Source organism: Telopea speciosissima, chromosome 7 (assembly GCF_018873765.1).
Source record: "Telopea speciosissima isolate NSW1024214 ecotype Mountain lineage chromosome 7, Tspe_v1, whole genome shotgun sequence".
In the NCBI taxonomy this organism is placed as follows: Eukaryota; Viridiplantae; Streptophyta; class Magnoliopsida; order Proteales; family Proteaceae; genus Telopea; species Telopea speciosissima.
The window spans coordinates 48260981-48288413 of NC_057922.1; the positions used below are offsets into that span (position 1 = coordinate 48260981).

The window sequence follows — 27433 nt, forward strand, 5'->3', positions numbered from 1 at the left end:
AAGACCCATTTTGTAAGGCTATGGGTAATGAGGAAGTGCAGGGTTCAAGAGAATTAAAAAGAGATGCATCAAAGGAAATGTGTACGGTGGCGCCTGAATCGATAAGCCAAAAAGAGGGTTGATGAGGTAAGTTACCTACCATGTGAACCATTGGAGCATTACCAGGAGGGATTAAAGCAAGTAGATGCTAAAGCTGTTCAGGTGTGAGTGAAGGGACGGATGTTGGAGCAGAAGAAGATTTGGCAGCAACGACAACAAATCATCGTGTGGAACCACGGGAAGGTGCAGCATCAACACGTTTGGTCTCTATCCTTTTGGCCCACCAATCAGGCTATCCATGTTTCTTAAAACATCTACTTTTAGAATGTCCATCTTTTTTACAATGTGTGTAATGGTAAGAAGGTTTGGAAGAAGACTATACCGATCATGGAGCATGAGAAGCAGTCTCGATCACGCGGCCAGTGGCCATGGCAGCCTGATCAAGAATAGTAGAATGTTGAACGTGAATAGAACATTGGCGTTCCTCTTCAAGCAAAAGGGCATAAGCTTTATTAACGTTAGCCAAAGGATCGATGAGAAGGATCTGACAACGCACGATTGCATAAGAATCATCGAACCCTTGAAGGAAGTCCATTAAAAAATAGATTTCCAAAATTCCTTGAAAAGGTTTTAGAGCACCACATTAACAACTTAGCAGAGAACGATAAGACACCAGCTCATCAAGATAGCTCTTAATAGTGGTGTAATATGTAGAGAGGGAATCAGTACCTTGAACGTGATTGGAAAGTGCACACCGTATTTCAAAGATCCGAGGAGCATTCTTCGGAGAGAAACGATCGTGGAGATTAGTCCAGACAGATCGGGTTGTGTCAAGCCATAAGATACTGTGGGAGATAGATGGAATGGTGGGATGAACTATCCACACTAGACCATGCTATTACAACAAACCTAGTGAGGAAAATCAGGGGGATGCTAGATCAAGAGACACAAGATATCCATCCACAAATGAGAATTTATTCTTTGCTTCCAAGGCCATAATCATGGCTCGATTCTAGTTGGGATAATTGTCCCCATCGAGGAGTGGAATCACCAAGGCAGTGCTGGGCTGATCCAAAGAGTGCAAGAAATATGGAGATGAAGGTGAAAGTGCAGATGAAGGAGCACTGGCAGGCATCGCTGCAAGAGTAGTCGCCGTCGTGGAGGTTTCTTCCCCAGGTATGGTCGAGTAATGAGAATCGATATTCTAGGCTGATACCATGTTAACTTTGGAATTCAAAGTTAATTGTATTGATCAGATTTGCATATTACAATTGGGTGATATATGTACAGTATATCTTTCCTAAACAATCTCCTACTAATATGGAAGGTACAACTAAGGGTGATGTACATGATAAGAATGAGGCCGTGGTGATACAATCATAAAAGAAACGCTTATGTCGTTCAAAAGAGAAAGGTGGCCTAGGGTTTAGGGATCCAACCCTCCATAATAAAGTCCACTTATCAAGGATGGCGTGGCATTTGTGGTTTGAACGTGATGCGATGTGGGCTAAGTTCCTTAAATCAATTTATTTCCCTCATGGTGATTTTCTTTCTACTTCTATGGGCAACAATCCAAATTGGGCATGGCATAGTATCTTGGAAGGGCAGGAGGTTTTGAAAGTTAGGTTAATTTGGCGTGTTGGACTCAGAAATAACATCAATATATGGCATCACTCATTGGTGCCTTCTCTGCCAGGTTTTTGAATTCAGTCATATCCACCGCCTAATTGTGATGTTCATAAGGTTTCTTAGCTTATTGACCAGGACAACAGAACTTCAAAACAAGATCTGCTATCTTCTCTTTTTTGACCTTCTGAGTTGGAGGAGATTATGAAAATCCACCTTCCTTTATTCCCACGAGAAGACCAACAATTATGGGGTGCTGCGGAAATGGTATGTTTACAGTCATCTATGTACCACATGTTGTATAACATGTAATTTGAGAAGGAAGTATCACAAGCTTTGTCATCTTCGCCTAAAATTTAGGAGCTAGTACCTGACCGAGTATGGAATATTAACACTCCTCCAAAAATCAAAAGCTTCCTTTGGAGGGCATGTGCAGTTGGTCTTGCCACAACGGATAATCTTTGTCCCAGGGATATGGAGGTTGATCCCCACTGTACCCAATGCGGTAATGTAAAAGAACCAATCGCTCACATTTTATTGACTTGTCCTTTTGCAAAATTGGTTTGGTTGGATTGCACTTTATCTTCTAAATGTCTAGAGGGATCTGAAACCATCCTTCATGATTGGGTTGATGGATGGAGTTTTTTTTTTCTTTCGAAGGATAAGAAAGTGAGCAAGGAACTAATGTCTCTTTGTTCATTTATTTGTTGGTATCTCTGGTTGGCGAGGAATGATTATCTATTTAGTCGTCAAATTTGGTCACCATTAGAGGTCGTCTATTCAGTAGAACAACATTTTCAAGAGTATTATCAAGCAAACTCTGTTCTTCCTCGGTTAGGTTCTGGAAACGGATCTCAGGTTAGTATTAATTCTCTACAGCGCTGGGATCCCCCACCTCCAAATTTTCTCAAGATAAATTGTGACGCTAGTCTGTCTACTGACTCAAGGAAAGGAGGTTCGGTTATGCCTGTTGTGACCACCAAGGTTTGGCTTGTTTTGCAATTTCTGAACCAACTATCTTCTCGGTTCCTATGGTAGGCGAGGCTATGGTAATTTGTTCAGCCCTATTAGAAGATATATCTGAATATTTCACTCATCTTTTGGTTGAAACAGACAACAAGGAAGTGGCCACCTATTTGCAGCACGGAATCACTGCTGCTCCGCTTTTAGTCAAGCCTATTTTTTGATGACATTATTTATCTGCAGATATACTTTGGATCTTGCAATTTTTTATTTGTTCCAAGGGAGTTAAACAGTATAGTTGACTCCCGGGCAAGGAGGGCCTTGTCAGTGATGAGTAGGACAATTTGGCCTTGTTCCGATATATGGATCCAAGATCAATGTTTGGCATCCATGAACTCTTCGCATTTTTTCTGAATAAATTTGCATTTACCAAAAAAAAAACAGAAGAAGAATTAAGGTTATATTTATTTAGTCTCATCTCATTTATTAGTATTTTGCATACTTTACAGTGCCATTTGATAGTTATGGATTTTTCAATTAACGCTAGTACTGAAAATAGTTCAGAGATGAGTCATGAAGTGGTAACAAAGGATGAAGAAGACAGTGAACAAATTGCAAAAGGGAGAGAGATGATGGAGGATGTCAATGTTTTAGAGGAAGTTCAAGATTTAGAATGTGAGTCCTTTAGTCAACATTGAGTTCAATTCAGATGAACAAAGATATGTTTTTATAACTTATATGCTTAAACAAAAAGTAGTTTTAGCATCCAAAAATACAAATTAGAAAGAACACAAAAAGGTATCTTGTGGCAAAGAACATTTGAATGGTCAAAAAAAGGTTACCGAAGAGTTTATAGGAGGACTTGTAACGTGATAAAGAGTCATCCAATTATAAGAATTGATTGTAAAACACGAAAGGTAGTTAAACTCACAAAAAATTGGAAATGGTTGGTTATTGACGTTAAATGTGAGCATAATTATCATCATCTTGTATACGAAGATAAAGCTTTTTTACTTAGGTCACAAAGGATGGTAGAAAATGCACATGCTATTAAAATTGCCACATTGGATAATTCTGGGATCCCACCTACAGAGGGCATGATTTTTTATGTAAGGAAGCAGGAGGGCATGAAAATCTTAGATTTACAAAAAAAGACTACAAAAGTTATTTGCATAGCAAGCATGCAAATGAGCTTCAAGCTAGAGATTTTCAAGCAGTATTGGAGTATATCGAAAATAGGCATTTAGTCACATTGTGCAAGTTGACAAAGAAGATAGAATGACGAATTTTTTTTGGGTGGATGCACGGACAATTTAAGACAACTTTTTTTTTGGTGATGTTGTTTGTTTTGATGCAACATATAAGACAAACAAGTATAGCCATTTGCATCATTTGTTGGTGTAAACCATCACAAGCAAACTGTGTTTTTTGGTGTCGCATTGCTTTCGGATGAAATAATAGAATCTTTTATATGGTTGTTTCAAACATTTTTAAAAGCTCTGTTTGGACGAGCATCGAAGACAATTTTACAGATCAACAAGCTGCTATGGGGAAAGCAATTGCTGTTATAATGCCCGAGACATGTCATTGTCTTTGTTTGTGACATATATTCCTTTATACCGTAAAAATTTCTATGTTATATACAAATCAACAAAAGGTTCAAGAATATTATATATGGTTCTAAAACTGAAGAAGACATTTTTTTAGCTTGTGATGGATTGCTAAAAGAGTTCAATCATGAAAGAAACAAGTGATTACAAGAATTATTTAAATTTCGAGAGAAATGGGCTTTGGTATATGGAAGGAAATATTTATTGCTGACATGACAACAACTCAACAAAGTGAGTGTACTAATGCTTATCTTAAGAAATATTTGAAAAAAAAAATACAAACTTTGCCGGTTTTTGAAGTGGTAAGAGAAAATAATTCTATAGGTAGATCCTTCGATTACTCTACCTAAAGGTTGTTTTGGTCTGAAGTCTCACTTTTCTCCAATCCTTGACTCACATTTGGCCCATATATAATCGTTGCTCTGTCCGAAGTCTAAATAATGAAATCCCTTTTTACATAGCCATTACCTTGTCCGATAAGAGAGAGGCAAGTCGATCGTCCATCTCCACCTGAGCCGTGGGACATCGTATATTTCATATGTGGTACATTTTTCTTTGTTTCTTTTGTTTCTTGACAGGTATGTCTCTTTTTTTCTTATTATTTCTGGCACAATGTAGACCATTAAAGTAGTTCATTTTAGTGTACATAATAAATTATTTTTATTCTTTCTTTCTTATGTTTGATGCATCATAATCTAGCATTGCATGTTGATATAAGGCGTGTTATCATGAGAGAATCTTCTAAAATCTAACATCTAATAGAAATAACGGTATAATTAGGCAAGATGGGGTGTTAATACCTTCCCACGCTTGTAACCTGACCACTTACCTAGAATCTCTGATCAGACCATATGGAATCACGTAGCCCTTTCCGCTCACCCTGGATGGGGGCTACACCCATTGGGTCCTAGGCCCGAATCCTAGGTGGCGACTCCATTTATTTTAATTTATGCAGCATGATCTCAACCCCTTATGTTAATACATTGTGATGCCATCCACTAACCCTCGTCGCCAAGGGGCCATAGAAACCTAACGGATCTCACCCGTAAGGCTGAGAAACCCGCATTCGGAGGCCGCCGTACCTACACATAGACCTATAGGTTACAATACTACATAAGATGCGAGGATCATATGGATCCCAACCATACCCAATGGCTGCATTCTCAACAGACCTATTGCTTCTGGTTTGTGTTTTGTTTTTTATTTGATCCATCCTAACTCGCATCAATGGAACACTCCCCTAATTCGATCATGTTTCTCTTCTACAGAAGCAAAACATATATTATCAATTCCTTTGGGTATCAAAAACTTAGATCCAGGATGGTTATGGTCCTTCACTAAGTCAGGGATCTTCTTGGTTAAATTTGCCTATTTCACAGCTCTTGAGCTTAAGAACTCTGAACCCCAAAGTAGTTCAAAAGATCCTATTTGGACAAAAAATCTAGAGCTCTTGGCAAAGCTCAAATGTTTTTAATGGTTGTGCAATTCATATGCCCTTGTTGTCAATGATTCTTTGTTTAGAATGCATATTATTGACCCTTAGGACTGTCCGATTTGCAATAACCACCCTGAATTTGTGTTACATGCTCTTGTGTAGTGCTCTTTTGCAACATTATGTTGTAAATCCTTCTCACTTCGTTTAGATATCATTGGCTCCTTGGGTCATCATTTCGGGAATGGATGATCATTCTTATGGACAAATTTCAGAATGTCTCCTCCACACGGGATGCTACACTCATATGGGCCTCATTACTTTGGGTTATATAGAAGGCATAAACCACTCCATTTTCCACAATACTGACCCTGATTTACTTGGCACAATGAGATCCCTTGAACTAGCAGTAGCGAAAAACCGACAAGTTGCTATTCATTTGGATCGGTCCATTGTTTCTATTTCACCCCTAGCTCTGCCCTCATTCCCCTCAGTGGGCTCGACTATCTTTGCCTTTGCATTTATAGATGGATATACTATTGGTCTAGGCCGGTTCTGGTCCGGGTCTCCCAACAGTTCTAGAACCGATAGCCCATTAAGGAACTTGTAGCACCGGAATGGTTGGAACCAGATGGTATGTAAACAAATTGAATGGGAAATTAGAAATATAAAACCCTAAAAGACCCTAACCTATTAATAGTATTACATTGCTTGGGGCTTTTAACTAGCACTCTTTTGTTGCTCTTTAAGTCATCAGTATATGAGTTGAGTTTGAAATGGAAATTATGAAAACCTGTCTCTTTATTTATATATGCATCAATGTCTTTATTTTGGGCTCTACAAGACTATATCTATGTATGATGAAGCTCCCGTTTTCCTAGAGAAACTCTCATTGTCCTTGTTTAAGGTTCAATAATGTCTGGAACTAGTAAGCTTATTGGCCCAGCTATGGTTTGGACATCTTAGAGCTAGAACCGCTAAGGATCTGGACCGATAGTCCAGAACCGGACCAATTGACACCCCTAATCATGGGTGATTTCTTGTTCCAGTGTGGGCGCGGAGTAGTTTTACGGAATTCTTTGGGGAATTTTATAGCAGCTAAAATCAATTCCAATAATGGTGTTTTAGCCTCTACCATTGAAGCAGAAGCAATCAGAGATAGTACTCTCCTGCATTGAATTTACAGATTCAGTTCCTAGTCGTGTTGTCTGATTGCCAATCAATTGTGGCTTTCTTGAATTAATCAGTGGCATCGGTTGATTGGGCTACCCGGATTCTGGTTAATGATATCCTGTTGCTTTTTTAACAATTTATGTATTTTTTTTTCAATTTGTTTTTTGTAGTTTTAATTCTGAAATCCATAATATTGTTGTAAGGGCTTCTAGTTTGTTCCTCTCCTTTGTTTGGTGGTTTGTTCCCCCCTCCCCCCATTCCTTTTGTAGCTCCTTTCTCTTGGTAGTGTTTTACATGCATGACTTCCAATTAAAGCCACTCTCTCAAAGTGGATATCAATCGAGCCACACTATTTTCTTTGTGGTTTTTGTGCAGAATCAATTTGACATCTCTTCCTCTCTTGCGAATGGTCTAAGCGTATTTGAGTTGTAGGTCCTCTGGAACTGAGAACGGAATGCATCTCACATTCCTCAATGGCAAATCTCTATGTTTCTTTCCTCTCCAACAAACAATCTCTCTCATATTTTTTTCCTGTGTTTATTATAACTTGTTATTTATTTGGCATGTTAGGAACAAAGTCATTTAAGGATTAGCTAAGCGTAACCCATATTTGGTGCTTAATTCTGTTTCTCGATGGATTGTGATCTTAAAATCCACCCTTATGATGCATTTTCTCAGAATCTATCTAATGACTCATTTTGTGCTCCTAATGGGCCCATCCCCATTTTTTACTCATCCTATCTTAATTTGCGTAGGAGTTGCTAAGCCAACCCTAAACACCTCTGTTTAGGCTAATTACATTTTGGTAGAAGGAAATTTTGATTTGGTAGCTATAGGACTTTTGAAAACAGGAGTGCTTGGAGGCTGAGCTGGTTGGTATTATGGAAGGAAATGTTCGAGCCAAAAAATAAAATCTAATATTACATGAAGTCTGGTGCAGTAATCAGAAGATTTCTCAATTGCTTTCGATTCCTTCTAACGAATCCTGGCCTTGAAATCTTCTCCCTTTAATGCTGCAATTTTCTAATGAATTTATAAACTTATCTTCTTTTTTTTTTTTTGGTAAAAACTTATTTTTCTATGTACACTCCATTAACAATCTTGTGCACATTATTCGCCATCTGGCATACACTCTTATGGTTGGGAAGTTATCTTTTTTGTATCATGGTCTGAATGTAAACATTATTAAAATATATAATTAATTTTTTTCTTTCTCATAAAAAAAAACCACAGCCTAGTTAATAAATCATGATAGTTTTATATAAAAAAAGGAAAAAAGACAACGCTACTTGAGTGCATGTGGTGCACTATCTTTGCGCTTCCATCTTTTCAAGGGGGTGTGGTGGTCATCTCCCGTTCCTTTGTGTTTGGGCAGAGACAGTGCACCATACACACCCAATTAGCATTCTTTCTCAAAAAAAAAAAAAATATTTTGTTGATAGAGAGAACACTTGGAACTCTTTAATGCCACTGCATGCATTGTTGCCTTGTTGGTCACAAAATAGCCAACACTTGGATTTTGGGCCGCTTCAATGGGCATTTGGATTTCGACATAAAGGCTTGAGTCGGTTGGATTGGACCGATTCAGGACGATTCCAATCTTCTTTGGTAATTTACCAACCCTTTGAAAGTTCCTTTATTTCATCCGGAAAAGAAAAAATTATACAGACCGACCAAACCTCAAACCGCACCGTTAAGCCCTACCTTGTCTCAGACTCTCAGATAAAAAAGGCGCCAGATTGTGTTTGCAGCAAAACCCTTCAGAAGGTGGCTTCGCAGTAGACTTTGAGAGAGAGAGAGAGAGAGAGAGAGAGAGAGAGAGAACGACTCATGGGGGAAGTTAAGAAGCAGAAGCACAATGGGAAGGGGAAGGAAGAAGTGGTAACAGCGAAGGGTGGAGAGGATAACATCAACCATGAGAGTAAGAGCAGGGTCATTACCGATACTCGTTTCTCCTCTGTACATTCCGACCCTCGATTCCAGAGAGTTCCCAAGAAGCAATCCAAGGTCTCGATTGACTCTCGCTTTAATCGTATGTTCTCTGATAAGCAATTCTCTTCCTCATCTGCTCCCATCGACAAGAGAGGAAAACCTAAAAAAGAAACCTCAGAAAGCCACCTCCGCCATTACTATCGCCTCGAAGATGAAGAACAACAAGAAGAAAATCAACAAAAGCCTAAGAAGGAAAAGATGGAAAAGAAGGAAAAGGAGAGTGAGAAGAAGAGTGATTTGGGTAAAGTTGGACATGGAGATTCAAGCAGTGAATCAAGTAGAGAATCCGAATCTGAATCCGAATCTTCGAAGTCTTCTTCGGCTGAATCAGAGAGTGATACCTCTAATTCCACTTCGGATACTGATGATGATGAGGTTGAAGCTTATTCTGAGGATGATGTTTCAATCCAGGTAATACATTTTGATTTCAATTAAGTGGAAATGTTCTCAAATTCTAAATGTGTTTGGTTCTTATATTTTGAAATGGACTGCTTTATACTTGGAAACAGGAGGAAACTATACCGGAAATTGAGAAGGAAACTCACAGACTTGCAGTCGTTAATATGGATTGGAGTCAAGTGAAGGTTTGGGTTCTTAGTACACTTTAAATTTATACATTCTCAATGTTTTTCGGTGTTAATTACAGCAAATATTTCCAATTTAAGTTAAAAGGTTTCATGTTCATGGAGCAAGTTTTTGAGCACTTGTTTCAGAAACACCTTTGGTTTCTACATCTCTGAGTTGCTTCTGATGATTCTTAAGTTGGTGAGCTTGATAATTTCACATAACTTGGATTACGTCGTAGGAGCAAAGCACCCCACACCACCAACCCCCCCATCAAGAACAAGTTAGCTTTGTGTACTACAGAGCTACGTGGATAATATATTTAGCAGCTTCTATATGAATTATGGTTTTTTGTTGTTGGTTGAACTAAGTTTTGGCTATTAAAATCAGTTACTGTTAAACATGCCTATTTTATGGCTTTTGTGTTATAAAAGGAATCCATTGTGATTATTCATTTACAACCAATGATGCGTTGATATTCTATGATGAAACTCGGAGGCAGCTTCGCCACCTTAGAGATGGTGTTAACTGTTTCGGTTATATGAGGGTATTTCAGGTTTAAAATAAATTTTCAGACAAGTTTATTATATCCAGTAGGAGAAGTAGTAGATAATGATGAAACTTGCATTCAATTTTGATTTGAATCTTTCTATTTTATCCCTTGGTTTGCCTTTGGGTATAAATTGCCAGGCCAAGAGTATATGGGATCCAGTGATACAGAAATGTGAAAAAAAAGACTTGCAGGTTGGAATGCAGGGTGCCAATAAAAAGTTTGTGGCCTGTAATTGAACCCAAATATGGAAGGGTGGTGGCTGGCAGACTGCCCAGATGAATAGCAGTTATGGAATTGGGATTTCAAAAGGAGTCCTAAATGGACTGGAAAAGTTCTCTCAAAACACTCAGATGATTACAAGTAGGGGGAGAAGGAACTTCATTTGGTTTGATCCATGGTGTAGTAACGTTCCAATAAAAGAGTAATTCACATCACTCTTTAGGAAATCTGCAAATAAATGAACTGAAATTATTTATTTCTAGAAAGTTGATTCTGAAAGAGTCATTTCGCAGCCTTTGTTCAATAGAGGACTTTCTGACAGACTCAGCCAAATTGAGATGAATTTTCCTCATGTTCATAGTGGAAGGCCAAAGTTCCTACAGTGGTTGCTTTCTTTTCATGGGTGACGATAAAGAACAGAGTACTTACAGTAGATAACCTTCAACCAAGAGGATATGCTCTGGCAAGTAGATGCCCTTTTTTCTGAGGATATGCTCTGGCATGTAGATGCCCTTCTTGCTGAGCGTATGTGGAGAAATGTACCCACCTATTGGTCATTTGCCCCTTATGGTATTTGGAAAGTTTTTGTAAGAATATTTACTGTAATAGAGCCTTTACCAGCTGACTTCAAAAGGATAATTGCAGCGTGGAAAGCATTGTCCTGGAATAAAGAAGGAAAGATTGTATTAAAGATGTTTCCGCATGCAATAATATGACCTTGTGGAGAGAGTGAAGGAGCAGAACTTTTGATGACATTTCAGGGTCTATTCCTGAATTATTGAAAGAATCATAGGAATTGATAGTATACTGGAGCCATGTTTCAACTGAATCTTACCAGGAATTTGAGCTCATGGATCAGGAGCTAATATTTGCCCAGTTTGCCATTTATTTTGGTGCCCTTTTTTTTTGTTTTCTGCTTCTTTTTGTAGGTGTTGATGTTTAAGTAGTTCTCTACTTTCTCTCTATGCTGGTTCCTTCCCCTGACCTCTCTCTTCGTCTTATAAAATGAATCTATTTCCCTCCTCCCCCCCCAAAAAAAGAAAAAGAAAAAAGAGATAGGAGAATCATTCAGGTTCAATGAAGCATGCCAGAGGATTTCAGCCACATTTTTATTGTCGCCTTACATTTACAGATTATGAAACTAACTATTGAAAGGAGAAAAGGTTGGAATAAAGGGCCTCCAGTTTTTAGTGTTTTCTGGATGATTTTATTTTTATTTTTTGGGGATGAGTAAAAATTATATTACGAAGAAAAAAGAGAGGAATATTCAAGCCCTAGGGCAAGAAAAACTAAAGATACAAGCGAGACTAATGGGGGTCACTACAAAACGGAGATAGGAAGATCCCATGATACAACAACAGTTCCTTGGGGAGTTCTTTACAGTTCTGCATGGGGGAGCGAGGTAAGTTTGGAGGAAACATCAAAGAAGATGGCATTCCAAATCTTATCTAAAGAGCGAGAGTTGGAAGTCCATCTTCTAAGGTTACGTTCCATCCAAATATGGGAGATAGTGGCTCAAAAGGCTATCTTGCCTGCTAAGTCACATATAATCTTCCCTCCAAAAGTCATGTTAATCCAAAGCCACTCTCTTTGAAGGGGGAGGTATCTTCTTCTACCCATACAACAACTGCTCAAGACTCTCGTCTAGATGGAGGCTGCAAAAGGACATGAGAAGAAAAGGTGGTTTGCATATTTTTGTCCATTTGAGCAAAGGCAGCATAAAGGGGAGACTTGGATGTGGCGATGGATGAGGAAAGCCTGCGTCGGGAGGCAGTTGGTGAGGGCATTCCAAGAGGTGAAGCTATGGCGGAGGATGTAGCCTTTGAACCAAACAACTTTGTGCCAGGGGAGAGGGAGTCTTTGTGTCTTACCAATTCCCAAGCTTAATGGGAACTAAACATGCATGAAGGAGAGGGGAACCAAAGAGTCACATCCCCTTTGCCTCGGTGACCAGGGGGAATGGGGTGGGGGGGGGGAGGGAGCTCCATATTTCCTCAAGAGGGGAGTGGAGGGGGGGACCAAGCACCTTTGAAGATGATGGAGGCAACCATTGAGTTTCTGCCAAGCCTTGAGGAATAGATGTGTCCCTGGGGCTCACCACTGAAGGGAGAACACTTGAAGGGTGCCATTTGTCATGCCAAAGGGAGGTGGATAGGCCATCAACAATCCTGCATATAATGGCATCGATGGCAATGTGTCTGACTTGCAAGATTCTGCGCCAGACCCACGAAGCATCAGAGGAAGGGGCTGACTGACCAAATGGAGTCCATACGGAGAGGAACAACTTATGCCCAAGTTGTCCAGATGCTGTCTTTCTTAGTAAGGAGCTTCTCAAATAAGCTTGAGAGAGCCAGTAAGGCTGACATCTTTAATTCTTCTGAGGCCAAGGCCCTCTTCGGATTTTGAGGAGGCAAAGGGAAGACCAACTCTTGGGATGAAGAAATCTAACTGATTCAGAGATAGGCGCACATAATAGACTTTGTTGCCTTTATGATAGCCTTGGGAAACCCAAAAACCCCACACCAATAGATGTAGAACGATTGGAGCATCGATTTGATGAGTTCCAGGCGACCTGCATAAGAGAGAAGTCTAGCTTTCTAGAGTTGAAGCCTTGTGTGAAGGAAGTTTAAAATGGAGGAGCATTGATGGGCAGTCAGTTTGGCAGGGATGAGGGGGAGGCCAAGGTACCAAACAGGCAAGGAGCTAAGGGTGAACCCTGTAAGGCTAGTAAGGAGGGCTTTAGTGGAGTCAGGAACCCCTGCGAGGAAAATGTGGGACTTGAGAAGGTTTATGTAGAGGTTGGAGAGGTTTTGGAAAAGGAGAGAGGACATGATGGACTCAATGGAAAGGGTATCCGCCTTGGAGAAGATCATAAGATCATCGGCGAAGGCAAAGTGGGTTTGCATTTGGGGATGGGGTAGATAAAGTGGAGGTCCATTTTGGACTGAAGGCTACGAGATAGGACCTCGAGGGACAGGCAAAAAAGGAAGAGGGGGGGAAAGGGGACAGCCCTGGCAGATACCAGCAGAGGAGGAAAAGAACTCAGCTGGGTTGCCGTTAACAAGGACTGAGAAGCGGGTAGTGGAGATGTAGGAACGGATCCAGTTAACAGAAATGGGGGTAAAAGGACATTTTCAGAAGGGCTTGGGAAATGAAATCCCATATGATGGAGTCGAAGGTGTTATGGATGTCAATTTTCAAGAGGGAGGAGCGAGAGTAGGACTTACGGTTGAAGTCTTTAACAATTTCCTGTTAGAGGATGATGATGTCGTCAATGCTGCACCCGGCTATGAAGGCCGATTGGTTTGTACTAACTAGGGAATCAATAATAAGTTGGAGACGGTCGGCCAAAATTTTAGCTAAGAATTTGGTAAAGGAGATTACAGAGGGAGATGGGCCTGGAATTAGCCATGGAGGCTCCAGCTTTCTTGGGGATGAGGTAGAGGAAGGTGTGGTTGATGCTTTGGATTTGGTTTGGGGTGAAAAAGAAGCTTTTGATGGCATGGGTGAGGTCGGTACTGATGATGTCCCAGCAAGAGAGGAGGAACATGATGGTGAATCGATCAAGATCAGGAGCTTTGGTAGACTTATGGAACCAGACAGCATCAAGGATCTCAGTGTCAGAAGGGATGAATTGGAGGGAGCTAATGAGGTGGTTGGGGATGAATTTATTAATGAGGTCCTACGGAAGGGGGGTTAGGGAGAAGCGGGGATAGAAGATCTCGGAAAAATAGGCCACCGCTTTTGACTTAATTGCATCAACACTAGTGAGAAGGGAACCATCATTGGAAGTGAGCGAGTAGATAGAATTGGAGTTGGTTCTAGCCTTGAGAGATCTGTGGAAGAAGGTAGAGTTGGAGTCACGTAGCTCTACTCATTTAATGCGGGATTTTTACTTGAGGAAGCTGTCTTCTTAGGCCAGAAGGGAAGAGAGCTCAAGGAAGGACTGCTTTTCCTCATCTGTAAGGGTAGGGTTGGGAGGATCGGATTGGAGACGGGATTGGATGGAGGAGAGGTTGTCTCTATAGGAAGAGATGTGGGAGGAGATGTTGCCAAAGGAGGAAAGATTCCAAGACTTGAAGGAATTTTTTCCATTCTTGAGTTTTTTTTGGAAAAGGCCAGGAGGGGAGAGGAGTGGACAAGGATATCCCAGGCAGCTTGACAGCGGAGAGAAAGTCTTGGTGGTCGTACCACATATTGAAGTATTTGAAGGGCTTAGGACCAAAGCAGATGTAGGGGAGGACAAAGAGAGAGATGGAACTATAGTCAGATAAGCCAGGGAGGTCAAAAAAGGCATAAGAACAAGGGAAGGAGGAGAGCCAGGTCTCATTAACAAGAACTCTATCAAGTTTACAAGCTAATTTGTTGAGACTGGAACGTCTATTGTGCCAGGAGAGATTGACACCCGACCATTTGAGGTCGTTAAGCCAGAGTCCTTAAGATAGTTGTTGAAAGCCTCGACAGCTCCTGTTTTTCATGATTGAAACGAACGACGTTGAAGTCTCCACCCAAACTCTAAGGAGAAGAACCCACAAAAGAGGAGAGGGAGTGCATATCGTCTCAAAGAGGGAGTCTATCAGGTTGGCAATTCAGAGCATATACCACTGTGAAGAAGAAGAAGTGACTGCCAAGATGGTCGGAAATATTGAGGTGAATGAATTGGAAAGAAGAAGAGGAAACAAAGATAAGAAGCTTGGAGGGGTGCCAAATGATCTAGATTGGGGGAGTGGGAGTAGTTGGAAATTAATGATGAGGCAGAGGAAGGTGTGGTTGGAAATGAAGGACCAGGATGGAGGAGGCAATGCGAGAGGAATTAGGCTCAAGAACTTTGGTTTCCAAGAGGCAACAAAGAGAAGACTTAGAGGATTTAAGACGAGAACAAATGTTAGCTTGTTTAGCCGGGGCGTTGAGGCCACGAACGTTCCATGTGGTCCAGGGAATCATAGGAGGGGGTAGGGGGTTGCAACCACTGCTCGGAGGAGCTAGAGCAAGAGGTTGATGGAGTGCTCTTGTGGCGACGGCATTATTCCTTGAGTGGAGGGGAACAAGCGAAAGAGAGGGTGGGGGAGTGGGGGCTAACGAACTACCAGGGTTGACAGGGGATTGTCTGCTGGGAGAGGAGGTAGAGGATGGCTATAGGGGTTGCAGGGGGCAGAAGAAGCAGGGGAGGGACGCTTGCAAGCATCGGGGGTTGACGAGTAGGCAATTGGGGTCCCCGGGGGTTTGGGAACTGGGTTTGGTTAGAGACGGTTAAGTTAGATTTGGGTGGACTGGTTGGGTGAACCGGGGAGGGAGGGGTATGGTTTGGTTTAGATGAGGGTCGAGAGGGGGTAAGTGGGTAGGGGTAGGGGAAGGGATAAAAAGGGAAGAGGAAGGTATGTTAAGGGATGGAGTTTCCTAAAATCGCATTTTGCGATTTTGAATAGTCTCGTAGGTTGGACAGAGGGGAGATGATACCATTCTGGGACCGACAAAGGGGGTTGTCAGGGAGGGGAAGGATGGTAGAGGTATTGGAATGGAAGGTCGGGGACATGCGGGGGTTTAATGAGGGCAAAGGGATGCAGGGGGGTTGCTTTTTTGAGGGAGGAGCTAGGCGGCGGCTCTGCAGATCGTCTGAAGAAGCCAGAGTAGCTGGCATGGTCACCCTCGGCTTAGAAGGAGCAGGCGACAAGTCTCCATCAGCTTCATAGATGGTGTCTTGGAGGAATGCGAGATGGTTGCAACCGACGGTCGGAGCATGATTGAATGATGAGTCAAAGGAGATGTCGGAGCATCTGGAGGGGTCACCGGTCGGAGGATTTCTTCGTTTGCGTCGGCTCCTGAGTCTTCTCTGACCACGGGAAGGCTCGGCAAGACCACCTTCAATAGAACCCGACTGCTGGTTAGGAGGATTGAAGCCCTATAGCGTCTATAAGTTGGGGAGGCATTCCTCGAGTGGGTCAGCCATTGCTCCAGGGGCAGCATCAGTGGAGCAGAGTTTCGAAGGCTGGCCGAAGACCTTACATGTGGAGCAGTAGAGGGGAGCCATTCATATTGGACCTCTGAGTGAATGAGTGGCCTTCATCGTCCATGATTGTTACAAAGTCAGGCTGGGATGAGTCGGCAGAAACTTTGATACATATTCTTGCAAAGACGAGGTGGTCCATACGCTTTGTCCTCTCATCAAAGTAGAGAGGGTTCCCAATGATCTACCCCGCGATGCTAAGGCCAGCGACACACCAGAAATTGAGGGGGAGACCTGAGAGCGTGACCCATAAAGGGATGGATTTAAGGTCGATTTTGCAGAGCTTGGTATGCTGATCCCATTGCCGTAAGAAGATTGGCTTCTTCCCAATCTGCCAGGGGCCACCTTTCAAGGCTCGGAGCTTGCTGTCTTCATCGGAGAATTGGAAGATGAAGATGTCGTTTGCTAGCAGGTACGTATCGAAAACCCCAAAAGTCTTCCATTGTTTTTGAAGAGAGGTTTTAACGACATGAAAGGTACGTCGGTTTCCAATGAAGTGACCGACTAGGCAGCAGTGCGATTTGGAAATTTCTTCATCCAGTAACCCCAAAGGGCAAATGCCGACTTTGGAATCATCAATAATGGAGGGTGGGAAGAAGTGGAGAATGTGGCTTTCACGGGAGGGGATACGAAGAGAGAGTTCCAGGCTTGGAACCAGGGGTGGTGGGGATGGTGGGCAGGGTTGAAGAGAGAGTTCCAGGACAAAGTGGAGAATGTGGCCTTCTGGATGACTTTGGAATCATCAATAATGGAGGGTGGGACGAAGTGGAGAATGTGGCTTTCACGGGAGGGGATGGGAGCAGGGTCGAAGAGAGAGTTCTAGGGCTTGGAACCAGGGGGTGGGGATGGTGGGCTGGGTCGAAGAGAGAGTTCCAGGACGAAGTGGAGAATGTGGCCTTCTGGATGAACTTAGTTTTGCTATTTAAGTATAACCTTTGTCTGTATTTCATATTCTATGTTTTATGCAATAGCTCATTAGTGATGTTTTAAAATATGAAGTCCTGGTGGTATGAGGTTTTGGAACAAACAGGTGCATGAGTTGTAAGACTTGAACCTGAACTGATTGGTTTCACTTAAGTTTCATACTCCTATATTTTATTGTTAAACTACTATATTGTTGTATTTTGTATTTTCAAGTTTCATTTTTTTTGTGTGTATGTGTGTGTTAAACTGCTTTATTGTTTTATTTCACCTTATTATTTTCGATGTAGAACACTCTTCCGAACGGCTTCTTTAGGCAAATGGGTGGTGCTTTGTGGGACAACCACCGAAAAATGAAAACGGCTGCTTGCCATTTATGTTGTGCATCATATTTCCTCATAATAAATGAATTATTAATTTATGCAAATTAAAAGATAGATAGGGGATTGTTTCCTAAGATTTTCTTGTGAGGAGAACCCTATTCGTGCTTAATGCATGATGTCTGCACCTTTATATAAGGGGCCCTACCTCATACTTCGAGGCATGAAACATCTAAGTTTGCTCCTGCCATTGTTTTTCATTGAGCCTCACTTAAAGGCATAAGCCTCAACCGCCTCTTAAAACAAAGATTACAGTATTTGCTTTTGGAATGTGGTTTTCGTAGTCGGTACAATCTTGGTTGATAACTGTCATGTTTTACAGGCTGTAGACCTCTTTGTGGTGCTGAGCTCATTTCTTCCAAAAGGTGGACAGATTTTGTCAGTGGCTGTCTATCCTTCTGAATTTGGGCTTAAGCGTATGGAGGAAGAAGCAGTGCGAGGACCTGTTGATCTATTTGACAGTGACAAAGAACGAAGTGACGATGATGAAGATGATGAAATTGACGATGAAAAGTTGCGTGCATACGAGAAGAGTAGGTTAAGGTGATTGGCTTACTGTTAGGAACACTTCTTCTTGTTTACTGTCATGTTCCTCTCTTCCTTTTCTTTGGTATATAGTGGTGTCTTTACTATGTGACTGAAAATCGTAACCATTCCTTATTGGGGACACTATCTTTTTCTCAGTAACATATGTACAAGGTTAAACTCATTCATCTGTTCTGTAGGTGTTTATGCACTAGGTTTAAAAGTTGTGCTCTCTTTTTTTTTTTTTTTTTTTTTTGTAATAATCTCTGATTGGTAAACAGAAAGAGATTTTATTGTTTATAACATGAGAAGTACGAATGTAGTACACAAAAATAAAATGCAGAAGCTCAAAAATCCCCTAGAGGCACTAATCAAATTAGTGATATCCCATATGTAGAAAATCCCCAATCACCCTGCTTCGAAGTTAAAACATGGACGAATGAATTGGTGTACCTCAACCTCCAAGAGAAAGATAATTGCCCTCGGGCTTGAAGGTGTCAACTCTCCTAATTAGATGCTTATATATCCCTCTAAATACCATTCTAGAATCACACTTAATGATGGTGCTGAACCACCATTAGGGATAGAAATCTCTAACCTTAATTCATGGCTGCATGATGCAGATCGATCAAATCGGATGCAAATCTTATTGGCCTGCGGGTAATGGGCCCACTAATGAATAGAAGAGATCTCGATCTAACGGCTAGATGTGGGCCAGATAAGATCTGAGATCTAACGGTCAGATTTTAAAACCATAACTTTAGCTGGAACTTGAAACAATAATTCAGAATAGCAAACAGAAGAAGAATAAAGCATAATTTCAGAAACTAAGCTTGTAATCAATAGAGAAGAAGAAGAGAATATGAGCAGCAACACAGTTACCAAACAAACCAAAACAATTCATTTTGAATTCCAAACCGTAGGAGGGAGTGGTGACATATTTATATGTTTTGAACATTCCTAAATTGTTTCTCATAAGGAATCCTTAACACCTTCCTTTGTGCTTAGATTGTTACAGAGATGCTCATACATCTTAGTCCTTGCTTTCCATACTATCTATCTTCTTAGCTTTCTGTCTAATAAATTTATACCTTTTTAAATCCTCATCAGCCCTAGTCCTTTGTTAAGTTTTAAAACTAGATTTCTTAGCCTTAATGGCTGCTTGAACTTCATCATCCCACTACCATATTTATCTATATGAAAAACATTTTACTTTAGGTTCGCCTAAAACTTCTTTAGCTACATTCTTAATATAAGTAGCCATCTTGTTACATATCATATTAGTATCTCTGTCAAACTCCTATCCTCCTGTTTTACTAATTTATCAGTAAATGTCTTCAAGTTTTCTCCTTTTATGTTCTACCATCTTATCCTAGGGCAAACAATTTCACATTTCCTATGATTCAGTGTTTTGAAACACATATCTATGACCATTAATCTATGTTACGTGGTTAAGCTCCACCATGGTATAACCTTACAATCTTTACATAATAATCTATTGGTCCTAGTTAGAAAGAATTCTGTTTGTCTATATTTTGCCCACTCTTGAAGGTTATTAAATGTTCTTTTCTCTTTTCAAAGCATGTGTTTCTATGGATAAATCATGAGTCACAGAAAATTCTAAAACTTAGTCCCCTCCTTATTCCTATCTCCAAAACCATATCCTCCATGCATTCTTTTGTAAACTCTACTATCTCTTTCAACATGTTCATTTAGATCTCCGGCTCTGATAACCTTTCTCCTTGACTAATTCCTTGAACTAACTATCCATGTATTCCCAAAATTGTTTCTTAGTAGTTTCATCCGATCCTATTTATTTAGTTGTTCAGAATTTGCATGGTTCAACCCTTGTATGCCCTTTTTTGTTTTGGTTTATGAGGTTTCAGCTTGGGCTATTTTTTGTCTTCTACTTTAGGTAATTAGGCCAAATTTTCCAATATGATTACTTAACCCTGCATCATATTCTTGTTGGACTAGAGACATGGTGCAGCTTTGACTGTTTTTAGAGGGTATTGCACTTTTGCACACAGGTGTTGTTAGGTTCCCTCTACCCCCTTTTTCCTAGCTCCCCCCCCCCCCCCCCCCCCTCTGTTTCTGTTATAACTTGTGGCCAAATGGCTGGCCACCTGTGCCTTTAGCGTTTTAGCCATTTTTCTAAGAAGCAATTACTGAATTAGTACTGTAGGAGTGTGGGATAATAGATGGTCCAACTACATTAATAGTTACTTTATTGTCACAATTTCCAATTACAGTCTAGCTCCCTCCTACCTTTGTTATTGACTTGGTTGAGAACTTGCATTCCATGATAGAGCCCAACATTTGTATATGACTTTTTGGCTAGAAGAAATGTTTGTAATAGGCCTCCATGTGCTTAGGAGGATTTTTTTGGTTCAGGGATTTTTTGGTTCAGTGTTATTGGTTGATGTACTAATCCTCTTTATATTGTGAAAATCGTTCCCTTTTGACCCTCCAAAGAAAAAAGAAAAATCCCCCCCCCCCCTCTTGAGATTATGAAAACATCATTCACCATCTCTTCCTCTTTTGTATTATTCCAGGTACTACTATGCAGTTGTGGAATGCGATTCAAGTGCCACAGCTGATTATCTTTACAAAGCGTGTGATGGAGTTGAGTTTGAGAGGTCGTCAAATGTGTTGGATTTGCGGTTCATCCCTGATTCCTTGGAGTTTAAACATCCTCCTCGTGAAATTGTGACCGAGGTATTTATTGAAACTTGGTTTGCATTGATCCCATACCACTTACAAAGCCTTGTCTACACTAATTGTCGTGAATCCTGTTCTGCGATTCTACTCTGTCAATGGAGATGTCTTCTGTCTTGCAGCTCAATATCTATATGCTTTCTTTTTTTGTTATTTTTTGATCTCTTACATCGTACTTTGTAGGATATTCCTTTACAGTTTAGTGCCACTTAGATAAAAGGGATCCTAATTCACTTCTGCTATTTTATTCAGTCCTAACCCACCGTTACCTTAGGTCTAACTATTTAAATGATATGAATCTGATTCTCTCCTTCAGTCCCACATAGAGTATGCTAGATTTTCTCCATCTTTGCCACCGAAACTGCATCAGTGAACAAAGAGAGGTAGTAAGTTGGTAACTTGGTATAATTTCTAATGATGTGTTGGTGACCCTTCTCTCTTTACATAATAGTGGCCTTCCAAGTGGATGGCTTTGTCTCCATTATCTATACACTTGATCAGTTGATCACATATGATTTTTGTTTGTAAAGCTCCCAATAGTAACCCTGAATGCATAAAGACCACTTTGTTAGCTCACCAGGAGAACTGTTTTACAACTTTTCAATGTTGGCAGTACTTTAAAACTTGCTTAATTAATCAGGGATTGGCTGATTCAGTCAGGATGGGTCTCTCATCTGGTCAACTTGTCCTTCCAGGATCAGTTTTCAACTTGGCAGATTTATTCAGTGGATGAGAAAAATTGGCCAATCTACTCAAAAGATGGCCGAATTAACTTGGTTGCTAACAAGGAATGGCCAATCGGATCTCTCCCCTGGTCGACTTGCCTTCCCAGGATAGGTTTCAACTTGGCGGATAGACCAAATGGATCAGAAAAATTGGCCAATCTACGGAAAAGATGGGCCGAGTTAACTTGGTCACTGACAAAGAAAGTTTTTCTTTTTCCTCTTTTTTTTTGTGGGGGGGGGGGTGTTTCTTCTGCATCACTATGAATGGTGAATGAGTTCACTCCCGTTTTTTGACCCTCACAAGTGTTTTTACCGAGTTGGAGTGGAGGGTTAGTTCTTGTAAATTCACTTTTAAAGTAATCTTTACATGCTCTCTCTACCTCTCCCTCTCCATCTCTTGCTTGCTCTCTCCCACCCTCTGATTGTTGCCATTGATCTTACTGATGTTACTGGTTTCATTAAGAATGTTTGGATCCACATCGATATCGGCAGCCGCAGTCTCCATGGCACCTTTTGCAACCCTACCGATAACAGAATCAAATGTAATCACCACACCAACGTTCCCAAGTTGGGGCCTTTGGTAGTGCACATTATTTTTATCGAGGATGCATATAAATTTAGAAAATCCATGCATCTGTGGTTATTGAATTGTCTGAGCATCTGAAGAAGGTCCTGAGGTTAACTGGTAGGAGGAAAGTGTTCAGTAAGAGGTTCTAGAGTCTGGAGGTCTCCTTGGAGGAGTGGAGAGGGAAGATTCCAATCATTTTCGGTCTTTCTGAAGTATAATTGTCATGGAATCAGATGTAGATATTTTTGGAAGTGGAACTTACTGCTTATGACGCTCCATTTATTGTTTTGTGTGACCAATTGATTGCGACTTCTAGATATAAAAAAATTTAATTATATTTTATTTTTTTGCTTCAGCCACCCACAAACTATGAAGGTTTGGATTTCCATAGTCGCGCACTGCAACACAGTAAAATTCATCTTACTTGGGATGACGATGAACCACAACGTGCAAAGACCTTGAAACGGAAATTTAATGTTGATCAGGTTGGTGAACTGACTCTCCCAACTATTAGCTGCCATCACTTAATTTAGCTTTCTTACTGGTGTTTCTATTCAAGGGTTGATGTGTTCCACTCTGGAATTTATTTGTGTTGATCTTAATATCTGTCAAAGTTGTAACTATTATGATTTTTTTTTGGTGACCAGAAAATGTATGCAATCTTCATTTTGTAATCCCTCTTCAATGAAGACCATAGATTATAATGCTAGGAACATATGAAGATATCCTTCATGGGACGAGAAAAAAGTCATATGGTTAAGTAGAGAGTGGAACGTTGTTGTCAAATGTTTCCTTGTGAGCTCTCCTCTTTATGGATAATTGAACCAAGAAAGGGGAAAGGATGGGTTTAGTATCTCATGGCTGTCCATCTTGCCTACTAGTGCCCTCTTAGAATGTACAATTCCCTTCCCCTCCTCCCCACCCAAAAGCAAATGTTCTGTTTGCTACAGCTCAGTAAAACCTTTTGATTCTTGGAAATTCCTCTATGGTTTCAACATGTACGATGAGACATTATAACTGAGAGCGAGAGAGAGTGGAATTTTTCTGACCCTTGATGAACCAGGAAGCCAAAAAAAAAAAAACTACAAATGAGACCAAATTATCTAATCAAATATCAGAGAAGTAAGCAATTGGATTTACAGCAGTTAATTTGATGAATCCGCAATGAAAATAGCAGGAAACTTGGAGAGAAATCAGTCATGAGACTTCAGAACGTGATCTAAGCTTGTTGACTCCAAAACTAGCAAATCAGTTCTCTTGTCTGGCTGAGAGGATTGTATATATAAAGTCCTTACACAAAAATACTTCTGAACAGTAGTGTAAATACAAAAGATGTCTAAGCTGGTTACTGGTCTTTAATAACATGTAAGTCGCATTTGGTTGTAAGGGTCTTCTGATTTCTAGCTTGATACAGTAGGCTCTAATAACTAATGAAATAAAGATTAAATATAAAAGATATAGACTGCAAGAGAATCTGAAAGGCACATTTAAAATTTTCCCAAGCTCGTGCTCCTCTTGGTATAAACTTACCGTGATTGGGAACTCGCCATCCTCCTGCTGTGCATAGTGTATGCACCCTTTTCTAGTGCAAAGAGATAGCGGCTAATCTGACTCCTAGTTTGAACTTGCTATGATTGGAAACTTTCTAGCCTTCCCTCCTCGTCTTCATTGTTTATTCTTTTTCTTTCTTGCCTTCAAGGGTATGCTGTCTTCATCTTCTCGATGCCTTTTATGGTCTCTAATCTCATCATACACAAGCTCCTCCTAAAGCTACCCATCACGATCAGTTACTGCTTCTAGGAGTTGTTCTTCCATCTTTCGTTATCGCCTTAAAAAATAATCCTGAACAGACGTCTTAGTCTCAATCAAGAGTTCAGTAAGGAGCAGACTCTGACACTTCCGAAGGCGAAGGTGCATACGGAGGGTGGTCTACGATCAAGCACCGAAGAGGTGATGAAAATTCACTTTCATACCGGTTAGAGCTGTTAGGGCAGCAAAGACAGTTGGCATTCATGTTAATTATATCTTTTCACCATCGCATTGCCTTAATTGTGATAATAATCATCATAACTTAATAAGCTAAAACTTTAGCCATGCTGAGGCACTTACAGTTTTCTTTGTTTTTTCTCTTTGTTTTTTTTTTTTAAATAATATTTTCTATATCCTTCTTTTTAATACTATTCTGAAACTTGTGTCATTCCTGGTCTTTTACATAGCTTTGTAACAAGACATTTAACTCTAATGACCATAATATTTATTTAGCTAGACAGGATTTTGTTTCTTATATCTGCAATTGGTCTTTTACTTGGCTTTTTTGCAACTGACTCTCAGAAAATACCACTACTGTCCCCATCTACTGCAGCTCAGGGCAATGATATTTCCTTGGAGACCAAGATCCTTTGGCATCATAACTGGCTAGCAGGAACTTCATTTTGTTTCCTCACCTTTGTAATTGGTTTTTGGTTATCTTTGTGCTCTAATGTACATGTGTTTTCTGTTCAAATTATTTTCATGCGGAAAGATAATTTGAGGACTAACCTGATTTCTTCCAATGCGATGAGGTTTGATTTACTAGAAAATTGCTTCCTTACTCGCGGTTTCTTTCTTTATGTCTTGTAAAGCTAGCTGATTTGGAGTTAAAAGAATTTCTGGCTTCCGATGATGGAGAATCTGAAGATGATGACGATGACAATGATGAAGCTTTTGATGGTCAATTTGACAAAAAACTTGATAAACGTGAAAAGTATCGTGCTCTCATACAGTCTGGAGATGGTTCAGATGGTGAGGAGGAAGAGAAGGATATGGAGATTACTTTTAATACTGGCCTAGAGGATGTAAGTAAGCGGATTCTTGAGAAAAAGGACAAAAAGTCAGAGACTGTTTGGGAGACCTACCTCAGAAAGAGAAGTGAAAAGAAGAAGGCTAGGAAGAAGAATACCAAGTACTCATCAGAGGATGACAGTAGTGATACTGATCGTGAAGTGCCTGAGCAGCCTGATGACTTCTTTATTGAAGAACCATCACTGAGAAATAGTAAAAAAGAAAAGCAGCAGCAGGGAACAGACAAGGAACAGGAAGCAAGTAGAGCCGAGCTTGAGTTACTTCTGGCTGATGATCATTTGGGAGACCAGAGTCTGAAGGGATACAATTTGAAACTTAAAAAGGCTAAGGGCAAGAAAGGGAAAGAGATCCCAATGGCAGACAAGCTCCCATCTACAGACTATGACGATCCACGTTTTTCATCTCTTTTCACTTCTCCTTTATTTGCGTTAGATCCCACAGATCCACATTTTAAAAGGTATGTAAATCATCTTGCATGTTGTATAATAATTTCACAGATCCACAATGTAAAAGATATGTGAATCATCATCTCCTCCAAAATAAGGAGTATGTTGGATCTCATTACCATGGAAAACAGTGAGCATAGTACCAGTTCTGTCATAGTCTATGCCTGCTGTTGGGGGAGAGATATCATCATCTCCTCACTTGTGCTGCCAGTATTGTAGGGTTGCAGTTTGTCACCATAATCTCATTGCTTTTACTGTTAGGGGAGAGTGATCATTGTTCTTTTTTGGCTGCCAGATTAGAAAAACTAGCTGGTTCCCTTTAAGCATATTGTGACTAACCGTACAGAGACTGAAAACATCATCCTCTGGATCACCCCTGAATTTTCCATTAAAAATTGTTATAACTTACCAGGTGGAGACTATTAGAAGGAACATTCACGCTATGGATTGCAATAAAACAGCAATCAAGTAGATTCTCTATCTAGTACACATTGTTCGCATCAAGTAGCTTGGTCCAGGTTGCTCTGCATCTCTCTGAGCATCGAACTTGCCATAATTAGTAGGTTTTTCTTAGAAATCTGTATGTTGCAGGAGTGCAGCGTATGCTCGGCAGATGGCACAGAAGCAGCGAACGGGTGTCCAAGTAGATGTTTCAGGCCGGAGGCAGATGGAATCAGGCAGGGAAGCTCAATTGCCATCCAATGATTTGGCATCAACTAAAGATGATCAATCATTGTCCAGTAATGTTCCGTCAGAGAAAAAGAAGCACGAGCTGTCTTCCTTAGTTCGGTCAATTAAGAAGAAAGCCCAACAAGTTCAATTGCCTAACAATATTCTGGCACCCAAGAAATATGAGCCGTTGCTGTCAGATGGGAAATCTAGGAAGAAAGAGAAGCACAGATTATCTGCCGCAGTTGATTCAGTTAAGAAAAAAGCTAGAACATAGTAACTGGTTCACTGGCTTGGGTGGAGTATGCAATTATCAATTCACAATTTTGCAGAGACACTGATTTTATTCATGTTAGGTGGCTTAATTTTTGTGCAATTCAGGTAAACCAGAGCTAAATTAAATCTAGTGTAACAATACCAATGATTTACCTATGATATTATATGATTCTAATCTACCTTGAAGTCTTCATTTTTCTTTCTTTAAAGACGAAACAGGTGATACCAACAAGATTTCTTGATTCCTAATCTTGGGGTTACTTGTATTCTGATGTGAAATGTTTTTAGGTCACCACCCCCCCCCCCCCCCCCCAACAAAAAAAAAAAAAAAAAAAGGAAAACGCTTGTTGTAATCAAGCTTGGCTACAACAAGATAGTAACCTTATTTTTTTGCCTTTTATGGTATGGTATTTTTTTTTTCAGATCCTGTCATTTCACATAAAAACTGTATTAAATAATTTTTGACTTTTTGAAAATATTTTTGGGAATGCGTTCTTTGTCGGGGATTGTAGCCCTGCCCAGTGTGGGGGTCAATGGGAGTATGTGCAAAAAGGCATCAACTGGAGGGTGGGGTGGTCATTTTGTCTCATCTTGTGTCTGGGAAAAGTAGTCACACTCCTGGATAGAGATCTTTTTTTCCAACTCTTTTTTACACTCGAATTAAATAAATTTTTAGAATAAGACAAGGGACAATTGAATGAAGGTTACAACTTAGTTCATCACCTTGGTGACAGACAAGTTATTCCCATAACTAAATATCGTAAGCGATTGAGTTCCCTGTCCAGCTCCGTACACTAGTTCCTCTCTGTCTTATCTATCTCCTCCAACTATAAGGGGTACATAAATCATTTCATAAGAGGGAGGAAAGAGACAGACATAGGGAGGTGGTAGCGTATGCTACCTAGTCTGGCAGCGTTTTTTTCCCCGTAGTGTGACTATAAATTAACAAATTTTGTAGAAAACATGGTGCAAGAATTAATCTCACAATTCAGCTACCAATCTAAAATGTTTCCATTTTTCTATTATGCAGTTGATCATCTGTAAAAAATTTATATCCAGTCAAATGTTTGGTAAATTAATCCTTTTAAGTGATAAGGAGGTAAAAAAATTTTTTTTAATAGATGAGAAGAACAGATTTAATCACTAATGCAAAAGGGAAAGTACATCGCCGTAGGATCCAGAAGCCGAA

At 40.3% G+C, this 27433-nt stretch overlaps 1 protein-coding gene across 1 annotated transcript; it reads left to right on the top strand.

Moving 5' to 3' along the window:
* Window positions 1–8673: 8673 nt before the first annotated feature.
* LOC122669319 (pre-rRNA-processing protein ESF1-like) lies at window positions 8674–26374 on the top strand. The gene is made up of 7 exons (XM_043866068.1): window positions 8674–9246; window positions 9345–9419; window positions 17799–18019; window positions 20557–20719; window positions 22369–22497; window positions 24634–25310; window positions 25891–26374. Exons 1-7 carry the CDS (start codon window positions 8674–8676, stop codon window positions 26243–26245), a joined length of 2193 nt encoding a protein of 730 aa, XP_043722003.1. The 3' UTR covers window positions 26246–26374.
* The last annotated feature ends 1059 nt before the right edge of the window (window positions 26375–27433 follow it).

Bases quoted from the DNA above. Each gene is read 5' to 3' on its own strand.
- LOC122669319 (XM_043866068.1), top strand. From the start codon at position 8,674: ATGGGGGAAGTTAAGAAGCAGAAGCACAATGGGAAGGGGAAGGAAGAA. The intron at 9,247-9,344 runs GTAATACATTTT...ACTTGGAAACAG, and splicing joins AGGATGATGTTTCAATCCAG to GAGGAAACTATACCGGAAAT. The intron at 25,311-25,890 runs GTATGTAAATCA...TGTATGTTGCAG, and splicing joins ACAGATCCACATTTTAAAAG to GAGTGCAGCGTATGCTCGGC.